Below are 23044 nucleotides of genomic sequence, written 5' to 3' on the forward strand. Positions count from 1 at the left end.
TGGTAGCTCACTTGTGTCTTTTTCATATACGTTATTAGTTGTGAGCAAAGTATTCAGTTGCACTTTCTGACTTTAAAGTCATGGGCATAAAATAAGAACCTGCCACCTTCTGAGCTTGTGAAAATGTTAAACAATGATAATACATGATAATGACTTGTAGATCTGTAGTTTTCAAATGTATTTGAACCATGGCATTCTTCTCATTTTATAGTTCTCCTTATAAGAAAGAACATCCTGCATGTTGGAGGCTTTTGAAATAGGCTCGATTCTTCCAGCCACCTGAACACCATTTGTCAGTCTGCTAAGTCATAGTTGAGCGCAAGGTCATTGTTAGCTTAAGTTGTTTCATGTTTTGCTATTATAATCAGCATAAGTTAATTACTCCTAAGATTAGATGAAAAGCAGTGAATGGGCCTGTCAGTTTCCATATAATGGAGCCTATAACTGCAATGCCTGGCTTCTCTTTAGTTACAGAGATGAATCCTAATGTGGTAGTGATCTCTGTGCTGGCCATCCTGAGCACACTTCTCATTGGACTGCTTCTTGTTACCCTCATCATTCTTAGGAAAAAGCATCTGCAGATGGCTAGGTAAGTTAAGTTTTGTTAATATTTTATCCAACCTTTGAATTATATTTTTACTTATGTATGTACAATTTTTGCAGACCTAAACTGTGTAACAATTTTATTTCGGATGTAGTGTCTATATCTCTTTTGTGTGTTTTCTAAGTAAGCTAATATTTTAGAAAATGTTGCTATTGGAATGGTAAAGCAGTGGATTGCTGTTTACAAATTACAAGCCTTCTTTCTATCAATCCTGACATTTTAAGAAGCCCATAAATAGGGATCTGTTATATTTGGGTACATTCAGACATATATGGAGTAAAAGAATGATCCATACCTATTTGGTATGATTAATGAAACAACTCAATTAAATGGAATCCACAAGAAGAACAGGAGTCTGGGCATAATGGCACTTGCCTGTAATTCCAGCAGCTCAGACAGCTAAGGCAGGAAGATTGTAAATTCAAGGCCAGCCTCAGCAACTTAGTAAGGCCCTAAGCAACTTAGCAAGACCCTGTATCAAAATAAAAAATTTTAAAAAGGGCTGGGGATGTGGCTCAGTGATTAAGTGCCCCTGGGTTCAAACCCTGGGAAAAAGAAGAAAGAGGAAGAGGAGGAAATTTAAAAATGTATTTAAAGGCATGGCTGACCTAAACAATAAAGCAGATAAACATGGGATGCCATGAAAGTGGAAAACAATGGCCATTTCTGAATATGAAAATCAACTGAATGAAAACTGGAATTTGAATAAATCTTAGTACAATAAGGAAAGAGTTGGTTTTGTACTGTGGCTGGAGTGTGGAGCTCTGAACTTACATTTTTTTTATTGGTTGCTCAAAACATTACAATGATCTTGACATGTCATATTTCATACATTTGATTCAAATGGGGTATGAATTCTTATTTTTACCACATGTACAGATTGCAGAATCACATTGGTTATACATCCACGTTTATACATACTGCCATACTAGTGTCTGTTGTATTCTGCTGCCTTTCCTATCCCCTTCCTATATCCCCCCTCCACTCCCCTCCCCACTTTTTAAGGTCCAGTCCTGATCTAAGATCCGTGTGAACTTGTGCAGGCCACTGAAACTCTATTCACTTAACAAATATTAATTGATACCTACTGTTTCAGACTCCTATAGGTTCTTGAAATGGAAGTATATAACAATGACAAAAAATCCATACCTTTGTGGAGCTTGTATTCTAATCAGGGGGATGGAGAACAGAAAATAGAGCTATAAGGCACAAAATTGCATAGTGTGTTAGCAGGAGTTAAGAGAAAATAATAGAGCAGAGTAAGGGAGATTAGTAGTACCAGAATCAGGAGAGGATTCTCCTGGTGGGTAAGTTTCATTCAAACAGGGACATTTTTAAGCTAAAACTTGAAAAGCATGGAGTTAGCCTTGTGTTATCTCTAGGAAGAGTGTGCCCAGTAGCAAAAGCAGCCCATGCACTGCAAAGATCCTGGGGCCAGAGCATGACTAGCATATTCATATTCTGCCATGACTGGCAGAGAGGCCAGTATGACTAAGGAAGAGGAAGGAAAGGGAAGAATAACAGGTGATGTCAGATCTACAGTGTTTAATAATCCATTGAGTAAAATGGCTTTTACATTGAGTAAAATGGGCAGCCATAGCAAAGTTTGGAGAAGATTAAAAATATCTGATTTGTGTTAATGTTTTCATTTTTAGAAAACAGGCTGTACAGAGGCAATCAAAAACACAGGTGTATCAGCAGGGGGAGTCCTGACAGTAATCCAGACAAGACATGGTAGTAGTTCAGTCCACAGCAGCAACAACAAAGGGGAGGAAGAAAAGACCAGATTCTGAATATATCTTGAAAATAGGGGTGATAGGATTTGATAAGAAATTGAGTGTGGAATGGGAATGTATAAAGGAGTCAGGGATGACAACGGGTTTTGGCCCTGGAAGGATGAAGTTGCAATCGATTGAGAGAGACTCCAGGTAAGAGGTTTCAGAATAGAGGAAACATCAAGATTCAGCTTTGGCAATACTACATTTGAGATGAATTGCAAGTATAGGTTTGGAGTAGACAGCTGCCCAGGAATATATGGTGTTCAGGAAAGTAGTCTTGATTTTGGAGATATAAATTTGAGAGTTGTTAGCAAATAAATGGTGTTAAAGCTATAGACTAGGCCAAAGTCAGAGAGTAAATGTAAGTAAAAGAGGGCCTTGGATAGAGTACTGGAGGATTACAATATGAAGACTTCCAGGAAGAAAAGAAGATGACAGCAAGAGATGGGCAAGAGGCAGCCAGTGGAGTAGAAGGAAAACTAAGAGTGTGGTGGCCTAGAAGGCAAGAAAGAACCTATACCAAGAAGAGGTGATAAAACCCATTCGTTAGTGGATAATCAGGAGCAATAATGCAGTAATAGCATGGGAAGTATGCAGTAAGTGTTGGTGCATAATCCTGACAGCCGAGGGGTGGTGACAGATGTAGTAATGAAAATGATGGCATTTATGAGGGCATACTACAGAATTTTTGTGATGCATACAGAAGATATTTAGCAAGGACAGATATAATTCATTCAGCTGGTCATTAAAACCAAGATATTTTGTGCCATGATCTTTGGCAGTATAGTGAGACTTATGGATCTCTTTAGAGAATAATGCTTTCTAAGAGCATAAAATAAAGCACATAGAATTATATAATCATATTGAAACATGATGCTCATATATTTTAAAAACAAGTATATTTTGCTTTTTATTAATACATTAAACAATTACTATATAACTCATCATTTCATTTGGATGAATAATAAATAGTTCAAGATATATGCAGCAAGTCTATTATATAAAAGTATCTGTATTTTTTATTGTTAGCAAATCACAACTACCGATGTGGTGGTTTGTTGTCTACTTTAATACAAGAAACTTTTAAACTTCAGTTACAGTTTGTTAAAATGAAGATTTACCTTTTTTCTACTTAATTTCATAGAGCTCTAAATTCTATCTTTGGACCCCATATTAAGAACTTCTGAATTTGAAAGTAAGAAATCCATATATAAGAAATCAAAATGGGAAAATACATTGGTAGTATGTAATTTTATCACATAATGGGATACAATGATATTAGTATGTTTTTCAAAAGAAAAAATTATTCTTAGAATATCCTAATAAGAGCAGATAACTAAAGTAATTAACTTCAATGCTGAATAAATAATATAAAGTTGGACCATCAATTTTACATTTAGAAAAAATGAGAGGCATGAGCCCAGTGAGCTATCTTCTCAATGCATATTAGTCAAAAGGTGGAGAAGGCATGAGTATATGTTTACCTTTTTGCCCAATTTTTGTTGTTGTTGTTGTTTAGTTTGTTTGGTACAGTGAATTGAACCCAGGGGTAATTAACCACTGAGCTACATCCCCATCCCTTTTTAAATATTTTATTTAGAGACAGGGTCTTGCTAAGTTGCTTAGGCTTATCTAAGTTACTGAGGCTGGCTTTCCTCCTCCCAAGCTGCTAGTATTACAGGCGTGTGCCACAGCATCCAGATCTTTCCCTGAGAAAGTTAAAAAAAAAAACACCGAAATAGTCTTTTTTACTAACAGATTAATTGAAACCATTCTGGATTAGAGTCATGTCAGAAGCCAACCTATTTCAATACATATCACCCTTATCTCAAGGGATAAATAAAAAGGATACCACAATATAAGAGAAAAAAAATGAAGTAAGCAATTCAACTTGGTCCACTATCACTATAAGGAGGAAATCAGAGTGCTATAAAACAAAACTTAACCCGAAAAGTACTACAAAGGGACTTTCAGTTTATCTAGGAAAGTTTGTATACCTTACTAATGAAGGTTTTTTGAAAAAATATTATTTCCAAATAGTGCAAAGATTTATTTTAGGATCATGAATGCCTTTTGACAAAGATTATGAGCTGAATTCTTTCGGACTCAAAATAAGTTGATTAGGAGTCTTACAAGAGACTGTTTTATTTTGTTTTGTTTTTCTTTTTTGCATTGTATGAAACAAAGGAACACATAGAACTTATATCAGCTTAAAAAAAATTAATGCTGTCATGATAAACCTGTAAAAGACTCTCTTTATTTTTATGTCAGGTAAAGAGTGCTCTCTCAAGCAGTTACATAGATTTGTGGTTCCTTTCAAACAGGGAATGTGGAGCAGGAACATTTGTCAACTTTGCATCCTTGGAGAGGGATGGGAAACTTCCCTACAATTGGTGAGTAGTATTTTGGAACAAGCCTGTAGATAGCTTATCTATGTTTTGTGGGCTCTAAACTTGATTTTACCATCTTTAGGGATAAGTAGTCTTGTCTGATTGTTCTTTCATGATTTCAGTAACAGTAGACTTCAATGGCTAGATTTCCACAGGATATATTGGTTTCTACAAACTTAATATAATACTGAAGTAGAGAAAATGCCCTAATCTATTCTGTATTACTATATTGAACAAAGAACTAATGCATTCATGCAAGGAGCCCATAATCATGCTGAGGAAGGAGGCAAATGTAGGAGCCACACTGAACAAGTGGTAGCTAAAGGCCTGAGGGGAGACTTCATTGAAGCAGGATAAGACAGAGCAGCATCTCCATTTTAAACTCAAATTCCAATGCCTGGGGACATAAGCCACCCCTTTTGTTAAAAAATTAAGTAGAAATGTACAGCCCAGGGCTCTCAATCTCATACTTGCAGGTTAATAAATATCAAAGCCAGAGATGTCTCACAAGAATACACGGCCTCATTTTTCTTTATGCTTGAGTATTAAGGTCCTATGGGGAGGAGGTAGTTGGGGAATTAGAAAAGCATTTTCAAGAGATTAAATAAAATGATATTATACCTAACAATGAGAATTAACAGTCCTATCTAGTTCAACTACACCCATAGAATCACTAATTAAGTAAACATTGAACATGAAGCCACTTTCCTTATATGACCTAGTTTGCATGATTGCTTGCAACAGAAACAAAGTATATTTAAGTTCATACATTTCCTATTAATCCTTGGTAAGTGATTCACCCCCTGCCGCCCCCCATTTTCTAACCCCAAAATGGTACAAGAAATAGATTGAAAGACTAGACATTTTACCCTACAGAATCAAAAAGGGAGGGAGAACTTTTTTTAGAATATAAATTCTACTTCCTTGAGTATAGATGATTCCTACTCTAGTTGTAAATCTGGTTGAAATAGGATTCTTTTTTTTTAATTGTTGATGGACATTTATTTATTTATACGTGGTGCTGAGAATCAAACCTAATGCCTCACACATGCTAGGCATGTGCTCTACCACTGAGCTACAATCCCAGCCCCCAAAATAGGATCATTTTTAACAAAGACAATACATTGTGCTGGCTTTTTTTTTGGAGCGGGGTGCAGTTACTGGGCATTAAACCCAGGGGCACTCAGCCATATCCCCAGAGTCTTGCTAAGTTACTTAGGGCCTTGCTCAATTGCTGAGGCTGGCTTTGAACTTGGGAACTTTTTATCTCAGTCTCCCTAGCCACTGGGATTACAAGTGTGCACCACCACACCTGGCCTGCCATTTTAAAATTTTAACGTGAAGAGAATTTTGCTATTAAAATACGATTTGTCCAACCATAAAGAAAGAAAATTTCATAATCCCTAGATGGTGAAATTTAGGAAACATTAGTAGGTTTGTTCAAATTTATCAGCACTCATCCCAAGATTAAGAGATTGACTTAATGATGCCTGTTTCTTGCCTGGCCAGTAAACAGGACCTCATTCCAAGATATAGAAAGATTCATCCCAAGACTGGTGATATTACCATCTAGGAACTGACCCAATTGCACATGTGACTCAGGAGAGCTAGGTATTAACTAACTTCTTAGCCACTCACAATTTGCAAAACTTATGAGAGACCAGTTTGGTGAGAACCAAGGGAAAAGAGAATTCACATCAGGACCTTTCTATAAAATCAAGTAAATTCTCCTACTGCTCTTGGCAAGGAGAGTTTTGCCGGCAGCAGCATTTTCTGGCTGGCTGAGAATGGATATCTCAGTGGGGATTTGTAACCAAAGTGACAGGATGACAGCATCTCCCCTCCATTCTGAGAATAACTAGAGCTGCAGCCCCAGGATATTTTTAAATCTACATGAATGGATGTTCCATTTTACAAGTGGCTTGAATATCTGAAATTGGACTCAAGCCAGGCATTTTAAATCAAGAGTCTGAATTAGAATTAAAGTAAATTAAATAATTTTGTTCCCACTCAATTGAGTATCAATGAGATTTTTAGACTCTGCTATTGATTCGCTGTTGATATTGAATGAGTGATAACTGAGTATCATAACATTCCTCTGCTTTAAGGAACATTTTTTAGAAATTCTGTAGCAATTTAAACTCAAAATATAGAAAGTCGCATGTAATCATGCAGTTTAGAATGTATCCCAAAAGCTTGGTCTACATCAGAATCATTATAAGTAACTTGTCCATTTATACCTCCACACAGAAGTTGCTATTTCGTTATCAAATGAGGTTATAATAGTTTCTTAAAATAGGTTTCAGCATTGGAAAGTTAATATCTAAGAATAAGACATATGATAACTAATGAGCCATTTAAGAGTCTCATTTAACTGAATGCAAAATGTAATCACCTAATAGCAGACTAATTGACACAAAGTAAGTTCAAGGAAATCTATCTGATTATAATAAGATCTTGTGTGAATAAAAACTGATTTTGTCAATATTGTAGCACTTAAGCCCTTACTTTTTTAAATTTCACAGAATGGAATAATATTTAATTGTAATTAAGGTGCTTGTCATATTAATTGATCCCAGTAGGTAATTTACTGATATCTGTTCACAGTTTATATTACTAACTCTTGCCACTTTTTCATCTTTACATCTGTTATCTATTAATGCTCACAGGCGTAGGAGTATATTTGCTTTCTTAACCCTGCTACCTTCATGTCTTTGGACTGATTATCTTTTGGCATTTTATATTAATCCTTGGTAAGTGATTTTTTTTTACTGTTTACCTAACACAAAGTCTTTAAAAGCTGGCTTTCAAAAAGTAAACAAAAAGAAAATTTTTCTTTTTGATTATTTCATTTATTGGATAGCATCTAAAATAGTTATTCATATATTAAAATGAATTAAAGCAGTTATGATACCAAGATGCCTATAATGCTTTCTCCACTTAAATTTTCTTCTTGTGATGTTCTTGGCAGGGTTTTCTTTCTTTTATTACTTGCCATCTATTTCTTCATAGAGCCAACTCATTGTCCTCTCATCTGTGTAAATGATGCTTCCCATTTTCCTTCCAATCCCCATCTATTAGAGAGATAGGAATGTGGTATGGTAGATAAACAAGTCTACAGTCTATATTTGGGACCTGTTTTTAAAAACTAATCTGAACTCACTGAATATTAAATAACTGACTATGTATAAACCTCTTTGTATAATTACTTATTTTTCCCCATAATCCCACATAGAGTATTATAGTCCCATTTTAGAGATGTGAAAATAGAGATTTAAGGAGAGTCATTGCCCTAATGTCATACACTACCACATAAGAAATCTTGGTTCTTCCACAAGAATTAAGGTCATCATATTATATATGCACACATTTATAGCAGCACAATTCCCAACCACCAAATCATGGAAGCAGCCTGGGTGTCCATCAACAGAAAATTGGATAAAGGAAATGTACTATATATACAAAATGGATTTTACTCAGCTATAAAGAATGAAATTATGTCATTTGCAAGAAAATGAATAGAACAGCAGAGTATCACGTTAAGTTGAATAAGCCAGACTCAGAAAGTCAAGAGTCATATTTTATCTCATATGCGGAAGCTAGGGAGAAAAAAGAAGAAAAAAGGATTCTTATGAAAGTAGAAGGGAGACCAGTAGGATAGCAGGAGGAGGTCCAGGGGAGGTACTGGGGATTGGAATTGATCAAATTAAATTATGTGCATGTACAAATGTGCCACAATAAAACCCACTATTCTATGTAATTATCACATACCAATACAAAATTGTTAAAGAAATCTAACCCCCCAAATTTGTGCTTTTCTCTGTAAAAAAAGCAACTTCCTTTGTTATTTTCTTGACTTCATTTTTATAATCAAATCTTGAAACATATCCTTTTTGTTTTTCTAATAATATAATAATACCCTTGAACTCAGAGACTGTAAGAACCCAAAAGGGTCACTTCTTTTCCCAAGCTATAAGAGAAATGGTAGCAGTTTCCCAGGGAGCTGACAAAAGTCATCATCCTAAACATTAACACATGGTATTTAGGTACTAAGATACATAAAGGCAGATCCAGAAATGTGGGCAACTTGAGAAGGACTCAAAAGAAATCAATAAAAAATATCTCATGAATCAGAAAGATGGCTCATAGAGAGTTGGACAGAGATGAAAGGTATTCATTCAAAAAGACAACTACTCAAATGTTCTTCTACTTCTCTGAGCACAGAATAAATATAGGGAGCAGAATTTCAAATATAGGGAGCAGGATTTCAAATCACAATGCTTCATATATAAAAATATAAAAACAAACTATCAAAACAAAGAATGTTAATACCAGAATTTGCATTTTCTTTAAATAAAATGAATAGAAGAGAGCTTTGGAAGCAAGGTAGACAATGATGCATATATAATAAAGTCAAATGATGTGCTCTATGAGGAGGGCCAGTCACTGTCATCTGTTGTTATTCCAGTTGTCAGTGTAAATCTCATTATAATCAATCACTTGAGTGTTTTCAGTATTTAGCATCCTATAGTTTTCAGTTTTGAGCAGTGCGTGTAAATTCCATTGTAACCTCCTGTTACTACCACAGGCACCCTCATGCTGTTCTTATACTTGACTTTCAACTCAACATCTACCAATTGTCCTCAAGGATTTATCATTACAACATTTGTAATGAATACCCTTGAAGTATCCTCCATGGATTTAAACTAAAACAAAATAAAGTTGGATATAATTTTATGTTCATTTTCCTTTATTTCTCAGACTTTCTCATTTTCCACAGTTCTTAGCTTCTATCAGGTGGGCCTGTGCTTATATGCATGTCTTTTTTACAGTCCTACCAGTGAACACATCTTCTAATTTCATCCATCCTTCCAAAGTCTGTTCTTTACAGTTGTGATCAAACAGCATGAGAATAAACTTGGGGGGCAGGAGGGGGGCGGTGGAACTCTTCAGTTTTTAGAAGAACCATCGTGAGACTGTAAATGGTTGTCTCCAGGTGAGAAGAGATAGCAAAACAGAGTATATGAAATACAAAATTCCATACATATCAACCAGTGGAAGTATACTGAATATAATTTATGTTCTCAGCCCTAAGCTTGTGCTGACAGATACAAAAAAAGCTTTATGATTCTTATCCCTTCAAGTAGAACTCATTATTCACATAACCACTCAAATTCCCTGCCTTTGGCTTCCTCCCATGACTTGTGGATATTTTCATTGCTAATGAGTCCTTTTGAATCCTCCTTAAGATACATTTGTCTTCATATTTCATCTACCTTGTTAACACCTGCCACAGATAACAGAGCCACACCCCACATGCTTCCTAACACCCTGTTCAGCTTCCTCTCGAAACTGATGATTTCTTGGAAAAACACATTTCTGTTGATTTTGTTAAGCCCTTCCCTTATTCTAGTGTTTTGTGTGGAAATTAGGAGACAGTGTTGCTCAAATCTTTACCCTGAGCAGTAGCAGAAGCAGTGTGCAGCACTGTGCCTGGTTAGGTTAGTTTCAGGATTGTATTTTGCAAGGATTTCTGACTTAAAGATCTTGGAGTTTGTTTCCTATTAAAAGAAATCATCTCACTGGAACCAGCTCTGTCTAGTTTCAAGGTTATTCCTTTTTCTTGTTACTACCACAGGCACCCCCCTGCTGTTCTTAAGTATTCATCTGCGTGTTCTGACTCCTGAACAGTTGGCATTTTAAACATAAAGCAACATTAAGTTTAAAGTGTTTGGCTTCACTCAGGGTTGTTGCTTGTTGAATTTGGAGAATGACACATCCTAAAGGTCTTTTTCAAATTTTAAGATGGTTTCTGTTTAGCCCATGAAAGAGTAAGTGGTACTTATAAAACTGGAGACTTTTGGAGTTTTGTTTGAATCATAATAAATCCTATGTCTTTGCTATTGCTTCATGTTCTACTTTGGAATGAATGCCCGCATGGCCAAGATTGCCACAGCCATAAAGAATTAAGAAGAGTGTATCTTAGCTTCTTGAAGTCTAATATAAGTGACAGAGAAAATTAAAAGAAGTGCATGATCCTATGTCTCTGATGGGTGTTATTTGTTGGTTATTAGGAAAAGCTTTTGTGGTAAAAAAAGTAACACCCCATACATTACCTAAAATTTTCACTGCAGCAGTTACACACACTAGCTCTTTCCATAATGTTGCTGAATTAAAATTGCTAGTGCAGGCTTAACTTGTTTACAAGTGAATTTTTTCCTTGTTTTAGTCTTGAAATTAGCACAGAAATTGAAAATGTAGGAAAATTCTATAAATACCTCTGTGGAGTCTCATAATTTAATCCTGTCACATTCTTTCCTGCCTTCAAATATGGGAACACTTTGGAATCAGCAAAATCTAAACAGAACAATGAACATTGTGCACAAATCATAAAGACATATACTTAACTGTGGCAATATGTCATGCGAAATAAGTGATATAGAATTTTATATTACGTGGAAAGTGCACTCAGTAATGAGTAAGATTGAAAGAAAAAAAATGTATCTTCCCTCCATTAACCAAGTTTCTACACAGCTATTGAGTAGTAGCAGCTTAATATTTCAGCACTGAATTTATTCAGTGTCACCCTCTCACATACATTTGTTTTCCTCCTAGTTTCCCTTCAAGATGTTTGGATAGGAAGTGTTTTTTGTTCACTTCCAATCTCAATATATGTTGGCAGCCTCATGCCTTTACCAGAGCTGTATGCAGCTACCCTGACATCACTCTTTCATAAAGTACTAAAGTAGCTGCCTCTTACTACACAGAGTAAATGTGGGGTTCTTGTAATTACTATCACAAGAGTAAAATGAAAAGCATCAATAGGTATTTGTTTTAGTCAGTTTATTTGCTGCTATGACTAAAAGATCTGACCAGAACAATCGTAGAGGAAGAAAAGTTTATTTGAGGACTCACAGTTTCAGGGGTCTTAGTCCATAAAAAAGCCAGCTCCATTCCTAGGGGCTTGAGGTGAGGCAGAACATCATGGCAGAAGAGTGTGGCACAGGGAAACAACTCATGTGATGATCAGGAAGCAGAGAGAGTCCACGCTCCAAATACAAAATATATACCCCATAGCCACATCCTCAAAGAACCACTTCCTACAGCCACACCCCACCTGCCTCCAGTTACCACTCAGATGATCCCATCAGGGATTAATTCACTAATCAGGTTAAGGCTATAACCCAATCATTTCTCCTCCAAACCTTCTTGCATTGTCTCACACATGAGCTTTTGGGGGACACCTCACATCCAAGCCATAACAGTATTTCTTTAAGTTCCCAAATGCCTAAATGATATAGTTATGCCCAACATTACATTGACTTTTTGAAAGGATAAGGGAAAAATAGAGTAAAAACTGGAATTTAAATTTCCCTCTAAATTTCAAGTATGGAAGTCAAAGAAAATAAGGAAAGCAAAATAGGAAAGGAACTACTGAACAGATTGTCTTCACTTAGAAATGGGAAGAAATAAAAACTACCCCCCAAACCACTTACCTTTATAGATGTTGCCCTAAATTTCTAACCTGCATGAGTTCTCCATCCACAAGCCTCTTTGTCTCAAACAGGATCTCACAAGACCAGGTCTACTATCCAAATCTTAATTGAATCATTAAATGAAATTGTGAGGATAACATGGCAAAGATGTGTGTTTCAATTCAGTTCAATTGCATAAGCGTTCATTGACCAACCACTGTGTGCTCCGTGAGGTGTTGGGAGACTTTGGTCCTGCAGGAGGCCTGTAGGCACCTTACAATCTTACAAAATGAGAACTGCTCCATCTACAAAGTGCTATGAAAGTACTACTTTATTCTGTCTGAGGCCTTCAGGCAGAAAGGCATCCAAACATTCACAATTTTAATATCAATAGTTTGTTACAGGAAGTACTTCTATCACAGCCACTTATTTACTGCAGACATTTGTTTTCTGAAACCTTATGTGCTTCCTTTAAAAATATTTAAAGACCTTTAAAAATTCTTATAACAAACATTTACTACTATATTATACACTCAATTATGTTTTAACATTCATTGTTGATATAAGACAATAAAACACAATAATGGTTTTTCAATAGATACTACCTCAGCATAACTTAGGTTAATTATCTTACCTGTTGCATGAAAACAATTACCCTATGTACCCTAAAGCAAAAGTACATAAGTAAAGCATGTATTAGCATTTCCTGTCTTCGAGTTTATAGATTATTAACAAATTAATAAGACATGTAATTCTTCAAAATGTTTAAAACCTGATTCAAAAGAATAAAAGCAATGCTATAGGAGAATTGTATAAATTTACATGTCCACTTTGATAACATGAATTTATATACCCTATGAAAATGTCAGAAAAGGTTATTTTAGTCTTTAATTAAGAAATCAACATATCTTCTCATCATTAGTTCCCCCTCTTATTCCCCAGTTCTTCCCTCTTGCCTGCAGAACCTGCAAGAGAGGTAGTAGACTTCTATATATTTACAAAATACTTTAGCAACCAGGAGTTAAAAATAGTATTTCCAGAACTCAGTTCTTTGGCAAATATGAACTATGAAATGCAAGTGTGTTCCTACAACCTAAGAATCTTTAAAATAGAATCTGAAATTATTATAGTTAGAGTTTCATGTAAGGAAAAGTAATTTAACAACACCTGAGGTATATTTAATGAAAATTAAACAAAATTGAGGTGCCAGTATAATTATTTAAAGCTCTTCAAGTTTAATCATTATATTAATCTTTTGCCCCGATAAATTTGTTTTTTTTTAATTTCTCAGGAGTAAAAATGGTTTAAAGAAGAGGAAACTGACTAAGTAAGTTTTTTTTACTATTTCCTTTAAAAAGATTTTTATAATTATGATCTTAACCTCCCAAAATTTAAAAAATAAATTGCTTGATTTCAAGCAAGGGATGCTTAAGGAAGAGGTAAGTACATATTATGAATATGTAGTTGGAGATTCCACTAAGAAAGTTTATCATGGAAACCCTGTCAGATACAAAGACCATTTTTACCACATGAAATCTGATGAAGAATGGATTGTAAAAAAAAAAAAAAGAATTAAAAGTCTTGCAGAAGGAAGTGTGGAATTCTAAGCATATGAAAATCTAATGTTTAGCAATATCAAAGGTAATAAAAAAAAAAACACTTGCCAGTTTGTATTTTGAAATTCTGTGTTTGTTTCAGGGAAAGGCTTTCACTTTATGTTGTTATAATAAATACTTTGCTAATTCTGTCTCAGAAAACCCTCTATAATAAATAGGAGAGATTATTCCTCTAGCTAGATTGTGGTCTTACATATCCACTAAACTGTTAAGATTATGATTCTGTTGGGTGAAAATTAGCCATCAGTTAATTTCAAAAGCCTATTAGATTATCACCACCAGGCCTTTTCTTAAAATTCCACACATAAAGAGTAGAACACTTGCCAGGCACAGTGGTGCACGCCTGTAATCCCAGCAGCTCAAAAGGCTGAGGCAGAGGATCATAAGTTCAAAGCCAGCCTCAGCAAAAGCAAGGCGCTAAGCAATTGAGACCCATTCTCTAAATAAAATACAAAATAGGGCTGAGGGTGTGGCTCAATGGTCCAGTGCCCCTGAGTTCAATCCCCAGTACCAAAAAAAAAAAAAAAAAAGGAACACTTTTATAAACTGAGTTCACTCTTGACAAGACTAGACTGACATCCACACTGATTTTCATGGCATAATCTGTGATATAATCCAAAAGAAAATTTGATGCAAACACATTGTTATTTAGCCTTGAGTGGCATATAATTTACAGCACAAAGATGCAGGATAAGTTCCCTATTATTTAAAATTGTATGCATTCCATTGACATACACCAACTGGCATAGGGGGCACAAGGCCAGCCTCCACAGATGAGAGTCACTGTCACCTGGAAGAAATAGTTGCCACAGCAGAAAGACTTTGTTGTCCACAACTATTAGTTGGGTTGTTAGTAAGCTAGAGAAGCATAGACCTCAGCATTCAAAGGACAGGATCTCAGGACAAAAGCGGGAGACTCTTTCAGAGCTTGCTCCTCCCAAGACCCAGATACAGACAAGAGGAAAAACCAGACCTGGGCAAAAGAGCTTAGGGGTGGTGGGACCTGGTCACAAGTCAGAACCTCACATCAAACCAACTCCCTCTCTCTTCTCATTGTCCCCCTGCCCTCCCTCCTTCTCTGTTTCTCTACTTTCGTTTGCCTTCTCTCTTCTTTTCCTGTTTCACTCCAAATGTCCCATCACCACCACACACCATATCCCCCTTGGAACCTCTTTTTTTTTTTAATCTCTGCTTACTTCCATTCCATCTTCTTTTCCTTTACCTCTTCTCCCCTTTCTCTCTAACTCTGTCCTGCTGGTCTTGGTTTCCCTCCAAGTTTTCTTTCTCTCCTCTTCTGCCATATGTTTTTACCTTTTTTTTGCTTTTTCCAACCTAGAAATCTGTTCTCAGAGTCTGCCTTCCCTATACATGCTCCCATTTTCTAGGTGAAACTGGAAGTGTTAAATCTAAATTTAAGGTCAATGTCCTGCTCAACAACAGCAGCCAGATATTGTAGTCCCAATGGCATCCATTCCAGGACAGGAGTCCCACCAGTAGCCATTCTTTGGGACAGATAACAAGTTTGAAGTGGGAAAAGCTTTGAACTAGGACTCATGCTGTGTGGTTCTAGCCAGAGTTCCACCACTTAGTGGCCTGCTGATACTGACTTCCTTCCTTCCCTCACCCTTGGCTCTCTCACTGGGAGCACAGGGTGAGTGTTGTCCATGGCTACCTTGGGGATCAACCAAACAAGATAACATGTGAATATTTATGAACTGTTGAGTGTTTTATGAGTATGAATTATTATTGTTAAGGGAAACCATTAAAGTTTAAAATTGTTACCTGGGAGGTTTAATGCCCTCTAAAATCTTAACATAAAATAGTCTACCTGATTGGCTGATCCACAACTTTAGACAAATATCTATTAAATTCTATGTAATTCCTAATAAGACTTAAGATCACAGATAGATGACATAAGCTGCACAATATGGCACAAGAATAAGGGAAAAGTCGACTATGGATCCTGCCGAAGTCTTGGGTTTGATGACAGAATATGGCATGCTGCAGAATCAGAGAACGGGTTGGTATACGTAGGTTCCTAAATAGATAAGCAACTACAAAAAATTACATAAAATAAAACAAATCCTATTCTCACACATACACACACAGAGAGGTGAGAAGTTCTGCTATAGATGTAGAAACATAAGCTTGCATATATTACTTGACTGAACCTCTGAGCCAGTTCAGTACTTTCATAGGTATGCAAGCTTCTAAGTATGGCTCTCTCAGTTGAGACCCTGATAACTTCATCCTGCTGACCCAGTCTCTGCTCTGGGGATATTGTAGCTAGCCAGACACACAATTCCTTATGTTATTAAAGTTGTTCAAACTCATAAGTTTCTTTACATGTTGCATGTCAACCTTGTGGGATAGGTATGACAATAGTATTTAATGACAATTCAATGACAATGATGCTTCTCTGAAAAGTTAGGTAATTCCCAGGATCACATGGGAAATAAACAACTGTAAGCCATAACTCAAACAGGTCTTTGAAATCTAATCCTTTGTTCTTTCCCATATTCTAGAACTTTCTAAAAACAACACATGTGCATGTAGACAGGTATATATGAGTAGGCATATATAAAATATTTTATTGCTAGAGTAATAGCAAAGTATAAATCTAGAAATTTCTATTTCAGGGAAGTTTGATACATATGCCCCTCTTCTGAATTATAATGTATTAGAAACTGTTAACTTGCGCCAAAAATTAAAATACAAATGAGTATTAACTTTGGAGAAGTAAAACTTTTATTTTCTTCAAGGAGAGTATGCATGTTTAAGAAGTGTGGTATTAAAACAGTATTTAATACTTATAAACATTTCTTTGTGTTTCACAAAGCCCGGTTCAGTTGGATGACTTTGATTCCTACATCAAGGATATGGCCAAAGACTCTGACTATAAATTTTCTCTCCAATTCGAGGTGAGTTGGGTAAAGCATTCTGGACCTTCCAGAATGAGTGGGACTGGGAAGTGTGGGATTTGTGTTGGGGCCACATTGCCCTGCTCAATGGGCAATGCCTGCCCTGTGGTGATCTTGGCCTCAGCTGCTGGCTCAGTCAAAGGTCGTCAACCCTTGACCAATAGGCCAGAGCTTGAACAGCACAATTGAAGAGAAAGAGAGAATAGATGCAGGTTCTAAGATGAGCAAATACGGGTACAGGAGAAGTGATCATTGAAAACCAGGCAATTTTGAGTGTGCTTCTCATGCAGCTTGGGCCACAGTGAGGGTGGCTGGTGGAAAAAACTAACTTCATTTGTGTAACAGACTGGAGTGAGCTCTCATAGCCCTAGGATTACTGGCATGCTACTTAATACATCTTTGTGCAATTTTAATTTCTTTCCTTGGAAAAACTGGGGACAGAGAGTAACACGATTCATTTAAAAAGGAAAAAATTACCAATACCTCTTCTCTTTTTTTAAGCACATATATTTCTTTGAGTCTATAAGACTATGTATCAGAATAGATGGAAATGAGTAAGTGGGAAGAATAGTTGGTCCTTACTTATTCTTTCTACATTATCTTACAGCTCATAACAGCCAATTATTCTTCAGGGTTCCATAGCATGTCTGAAGTGGTCAATGATTCAGGATGAAGGGAAAGATAAAGTGACATTTCTAAATTCAGTAGCTTTTTTTTTTAAGCCCAAGTACTTTTCCTGCAAAAGCAGTTGCTTTTGCTTTATTCTTTGTATTCATTTATTCTTTCCCTTCATTTGTCAAGGATAGCTTTAGTCTATAAAAAGCAGCAATATTCCTGATGTAAATATTCTTACAGGGAATTTGGGGATGAGAAGAATTTTACATATTATCAAATATAAGCCCCTAATGGCCACCTGTGTTGTGAGAGATTCCACACAGAGCCTGCTCAGTTATCCATCGCCTGCAGGTGCTGAACAAATTATAGATGCTATACCAAATGTTAAATCACAAAGAACTAAAATTCAATTTGAATCAGAGACCTAAAGTGAGGACAGCATTTCAGAAAAATCTATCAATAAAAGAAGAATTTTTATAAGAAAACAAGAAGCTGAAATGCTGCAAAAAGAAATAATTGGATACTTCTGATAATGGTAAGGAAAATGATGATGTAGCTACACTTCCCACCTTCTCATGTTCTCCTAATTCCTTTGAGATTAAATTCATTGATGGCAAAACTTATATCATTACCTCTGCTGGGAACTCACAGTTAATGACATCAAACCCACATGTAACTATTAATGTGTTTCTGAATTGCATTGTTATTTTTTTAAATGCAGGAAGTCATTTTCTAGTAAGAAGGAAATATTGTTTTAGTTGTGAGTGACAAAAACATAATTTAAACATAATTTAACCAAAGGAAAGGGGGATTTGTTCAAAAGTCATTATGGTATTTCATATAATTAAAGGAAGGGTTGAGTAGCTAAACCACACAGGAGTATATGGGAGCATTCCAGTCCCAGCAATGTCGGAAATCACAGGCTGGGCCCCAGTAAACCTTCTATTTGTATTCTCATTTCTGATAGCCAACTTCTTTTTCATAGTGGAAAATAATGACACCTGAGCATCACCATCCTCTTGTTTTCATAATTTCCCAAAAGAACCATTGATCCTCTCATTTCTAGTTTGCAAATTAACAGAGAAGAATTTTTATGGACCCTCCTGGATCATGGTGCCCACTCAGACCAACTGCAGCCAGGGAGGGCAGAATCCCATAAACTCTTACTGGAAAACCAAGGAATTTTGAGTGGAGGAGCTAATGTAGCTGAATTAGCTAAGAAAGGAGGATATTGTTCCTAAGTAGAGAGGGCACTGGGAAGACAAACAATAAGTGATTTGCAAACTAGAGTTAATGCCATAAAAATATGTAAAGCACAGGGAATGAAACTGACCACATTATATTATCATACCATGTGCATATATAAATATGTCAACAATGAATCCCACTATTCTGTATAAATATAATACACCAATGAAAGAAATTTTTAAATAAGTAAAGTGTCATAAACTTTATGTGCTAAATGTACAATTTATCATATGCTAAGGGCTTTTACACATTTGATATGTAAAATAACACATTTAGGGTTTACACCATGTTAGGAATGTAGTAAAATGGGAATCCAACGCACTACCATTTGCCAGTAATTACTATTGAAAAAAAGTCACACTTTCTCAAAACCTCAGTTTCTTCACCTATAAAATGGGCAGGTTGAACTAGATCAATGGCTCTCAACTAGTCAAGTACCAGTCGGTCCCCCCAGAGAGAGTTTGGGAATGTATGGGAGTTGGTTTGGGTCTTTATGGAGGCTTGGGAGAGGGTACTAATAGTATTTAAGAGGAGAAGGACAAGGATGTTAAATGTTCTTCAGTGAGTACAACAACAAATAATTGTTCCAGACCAACAGTATTCCACTGAGAAATGTTGGACTAAATGTGGAACAAGGATTCAACCGAGCTTTACAACCCACGTGTATTACTCAGGGTTCTCCAGGAATCCAACAGGTTGCATAAATAGCCAATGAAATGTATATGAAGAAAGAGATTTGTCTTAAGGAATTGGCTTATACAATTGAGCAAGTCTGAAATCTGGAGAGCCAGCTATCGGGTTAGAGACCCAGAGAAGAGGTGAAGTTGCACTCTTAAGTCTGACAGCTATAAAGAGTTAGAATTTGCTCCTCTGTAGGGGACCTGCCTTTTCTTTTCATGTATTCAACTGATTAGATAAGACCCAGCCAATTTATTTTTATTTGCTTTACTTAAGTGTTCATCAAATTTTAAAAATACCTTCATAGCAACTTCTAGACCAGTGTTTGACAGAAGAACTGGGTACTGTAGTCAAGCCAAATTCACACATAGAATTAACCATCATCCATGATTTGAAGAAGTATTTAGGATTTTTATTTATTATGAAGATTTTAAATTTATCTTTATTCTTAGAACATTACCAATCATATATGTAACTTATTTGGTGCCAATTCTGTGCATGCATGCATGTTCCAGTGGGAAAATACAATTCACTCTCTAGGAGCCTTTTAAATCACAGACTTAGACTCTATGTTTTAGACCAACATTTGCTCAAGTAGTGGCCCACTGGTCTTACTTCCTTGTCGAGGTGACAGCCTCCAGGCACTGCCAACTTTCAACTTCACCCCACCCACCACATCTTTAGGTTCAGTGTCAGCTAGTTTCAAAGAAGCCTTGTGCTCCTATGACTGATTTCTGGGTGTACGCCAGACCTTTTACATGGAAACCCTCAAATTTTCCTGAAATACACTAATAGCCATTGAGGTTTAAGGGGAAAAAAATGTTTCCAGCCCTTACTGGGGACCCAAGTGGGTATTAAGATGGCTGAATCAGGTCCATTTAGTGGTTGAACAGTTATTTGTTCTGCGTACCTGAATGCTTATACTACTTGTAGTCACTTTGATCCTGACACTGAAGGATCACCTTCTCACTGGGAAATTGCATCATTTATAAGCATTATGCAAATTGAAACTAATGTCTGGATTTACATATATTATCTATACAGCTATAAGTCATACATGAAGCTGTATATGTTGCTAATTTGAGTTCACTGAATAAATCCCTTTTTCACTCTGCATCTGATTTTGGAGCTATTGAAAAGATTGATTATCTTTCTGACAAAAATATACATCTTTTCTTAAAGAGACTTGGGACCAAGACATTAAAATCAAGCTCCTCATTTCGGTTGTTTCATTTGAGAAAGGTTGTGAAGAATCAGACTTCAGAGCCTGACGTGTGAGAGCCCTCAGCACATACCACATGTTGCTTGTTCTGCCTCTAATTTCTGGGCTTTGTGGTTGACCAGGATGCTAGTAAAAGTCTTCATCACCTTTGTTCTGAAATATGGCTGCAAAGATAAAAAATAAAGCTTCATATTGCCAGCCAATTCACAAGAGATGCTCTTTGATTTCTGATAGTAGCCTCATTTGCAACTGTTTTTGCTTGTGTTTCAGTCTAGCTTCGTGATAAGCACTTGCCCTAGCATATATGAGGCCTTAGGTTCCATCCCCAGCACCACAAAGAAAAAAATAAAAAGGCACCTCAGCAGGCCCTCTCCAACATTCTTATTCCAAGTGATCTTCTAGACCTGAGTTTTTCTCTCTCTCTTATTCCTTCCTTCCTAAATTTTGGTCTATTTCCAAGGGCCTCTACTAGTAACATGTGCTTTGACTGAAATGCTAGCCCTAAATCATATACAAGAGCCCAGAGACCAGCTAAGTATTTCTAGACTCTCCTGAAACTGATTCCTTCTTATCTCATCATCCATTACCCATCTCAGATTCCCATCATAACTACACCCTACCCTGTCTTTAGGATACCTGTTAGGAGTTGAACTGTGTCCCTACCAAAGATATGTTGAAGCCCTAACCTCTCAGGATCTAATAGTGTGACCTTATTGGAAATAGATTGCTACACATGCACTTTGTTAAGATGTGCTCGTACTAGACAGGGTGGGCTCTCAATCTAGTATGACTGGTATCCTTATAAGTACTGTGCTCACCAGCTCTGCCCCTGGAGCTCCTTGACTGGTAGCCCTGTAGAAAGATAGCCATGGGAAGACACAGAGACAGAGCAAATCCCTTGACAAAGGCCGGGACTGGAATGTGTAGCTGCAAGCCAAGGAAGACCCGAGATTGCCAGAAACCACCAGGAGCCAGGAAAAGGGCAAGAAGGGATTCCCGCTACAGGTGTCAGGGGGCATATGTTCCCACGACACCTTGGTTTCAGACTTCTGTGCTCCAGAACTTCAACACAGGAAATTTCTTTTGTTGTTAGCCAACCAGTTTTTGGAACTTTGTTACGCAGGCCCAGGAACTAATACAATACTTCACTAGATAGCTTGCTCTAAATGCTTTCTTCTCCTGAAAATAACCAGATGTTGTCCAATACTTTGGATCATTTTAACTGCTATAGACAGAACCTCTTCTGTTTCTCCATACTTATTCTCTCCCTATGAAAAAGTGGTTCCACTAATCTAGCTCATCTGACTCTCATGTCCAATTTATCCCAAAGTAAGCACCAAGTATTGTCACTTGCTGACATTATTACAAACTCCAAGGCTAGAAGACAGTTTGTTCTCTTCTCAGATAATCATAATGCAGGTTATGGGGCTGAATGCCTGTGCTCTCCCAGAGTTCATATGCTGAATCCCTAACTCCAGTATGACAGTACTTGAAGACGGGACCTTTGGAGGTCCTTAGGGTTAGTTGAGGTCAGGAAGGTGCAGCCCTCCTGGTGGCTGCCTACAAGCCAAGAGAAGACGTCTTAGAGTGAAACCTACCTTGGCCTCCTTGGTTTGGACTTCTCAGTCTCTGGCACTCCCTAGTTTCTAGGGCTACCATAGCAAATTACCACAATCTTGTTGTCTTAAGATAAGTGGAAATTGATTCTCACAATTATCAAAGACAGAAGTCAAGGTGTCAGTAGGATGACACTCCCTCTGAAGGCTCTAGATGGAAATATTTCTTTGCCTCTTCCGGCTTTCGGTGGCTCCAGGAATGCCTCAGCTGGAGGCTGCCTCATTCCAATCTGCCTCCATGTTTTCATGCCTTCTTTTCTCCTGTATGGTCTCACCGAGTGATTCTTAGTGGCTTACGCCCTTCCTCCAAATAATGTCATATTCCCAGGTTCTGAGGTTTAGAATATGGACATAACATTTTGGGGATCATCATTCAACCCAATTCAGATAACTACATTGCCTAGAAAAAAATGATAGATTATATTAGAAACAAAATTGGCAAAAAGAAATTCAAAAAGATTTATGTTGGGTTCAGGCCATTACCTCCATACTTGGCCTTTATGAAGCTTTAAGTCCCTGGTGTTTCCATATGGTTGGAAAGAAAATAACTGCAAAGCTACTGAACCAGAAACTTAGTATTTGATTTTCCACTTAGTGACAGGCTAAATTACAAAGACTCAAAGCATTTGCGTTATACATGCAGCTCCTGCTTTGCTGCAGTACAACTTTGGCAATTTGCATTTCGAGTGTTCAGCCAATTAAGCCTCTCTTATCAACTGAGGGCATTTACAGGGAGAAGGCAACACACAATTAAAGTTCTATCAGTTAGTCAGCTTCCATATGTGAGCCAACTCTCAGCCTCAATCTGTTCCCACAGTTTCTCTGGTATCTGAGGTCTTTTCCTGTGGCGTATCAGTCTGTCCCCGAAGCAGAGGAACAGG

The 23044-nt window shown here is 36.9% G+C and overlaps 1 protein-coding gene across 2 annotated transcripts in view; it reads left to right on the forward strand.

The window, feature by feature from the left end:
- Ptpro (protein tyrosine phosphatase receptor type O) overlaps positions 1-23044 on the forward strand; it is a 241385-nt gene that overhangs the window by 197628 nt on the left and 20713 nt on the right. The window contains exons 15-19 of one of the 2 annotated variants that reach the window (XM_058576175.1): positions 469-589; positions 4707-4775; positions 7442-7525; positions 13539-13574; positions 16703-16784. In XM_058576175.1, the coding sequence (XP_058432158.1) occupies positions 469-589; positions 4707-4775; positions 7442-7525; positions 13539-13574; positions 16703-16784 (392 nt within the window). The remainder of the gene's footprint in view (positions 1-468; positions 590-4706; positions 4776-7441; positions 7526-13538; positions 13575-16702; positions 16785-23044) is intronic. The other variant, XM_046436157.2, reaches the window with a different exon arrangement.

Source organism: Marmota monax, unplaced genomic scaffold, assembly GCF_021218885.2.
Source record: "Marmota monax isolate L192 unplaced genomic scaffold, Marmota_monax_Labrador192_F-V1.1 WCK01_AAM20220418_F8-fsc00012, whole genome shotgun sequence".
Lineage (NCBI taxonomy): Eukaryota > Metazoa > Chordata > Mammalia > Rodentia > Sciuridae > Marmota > Marmota monax.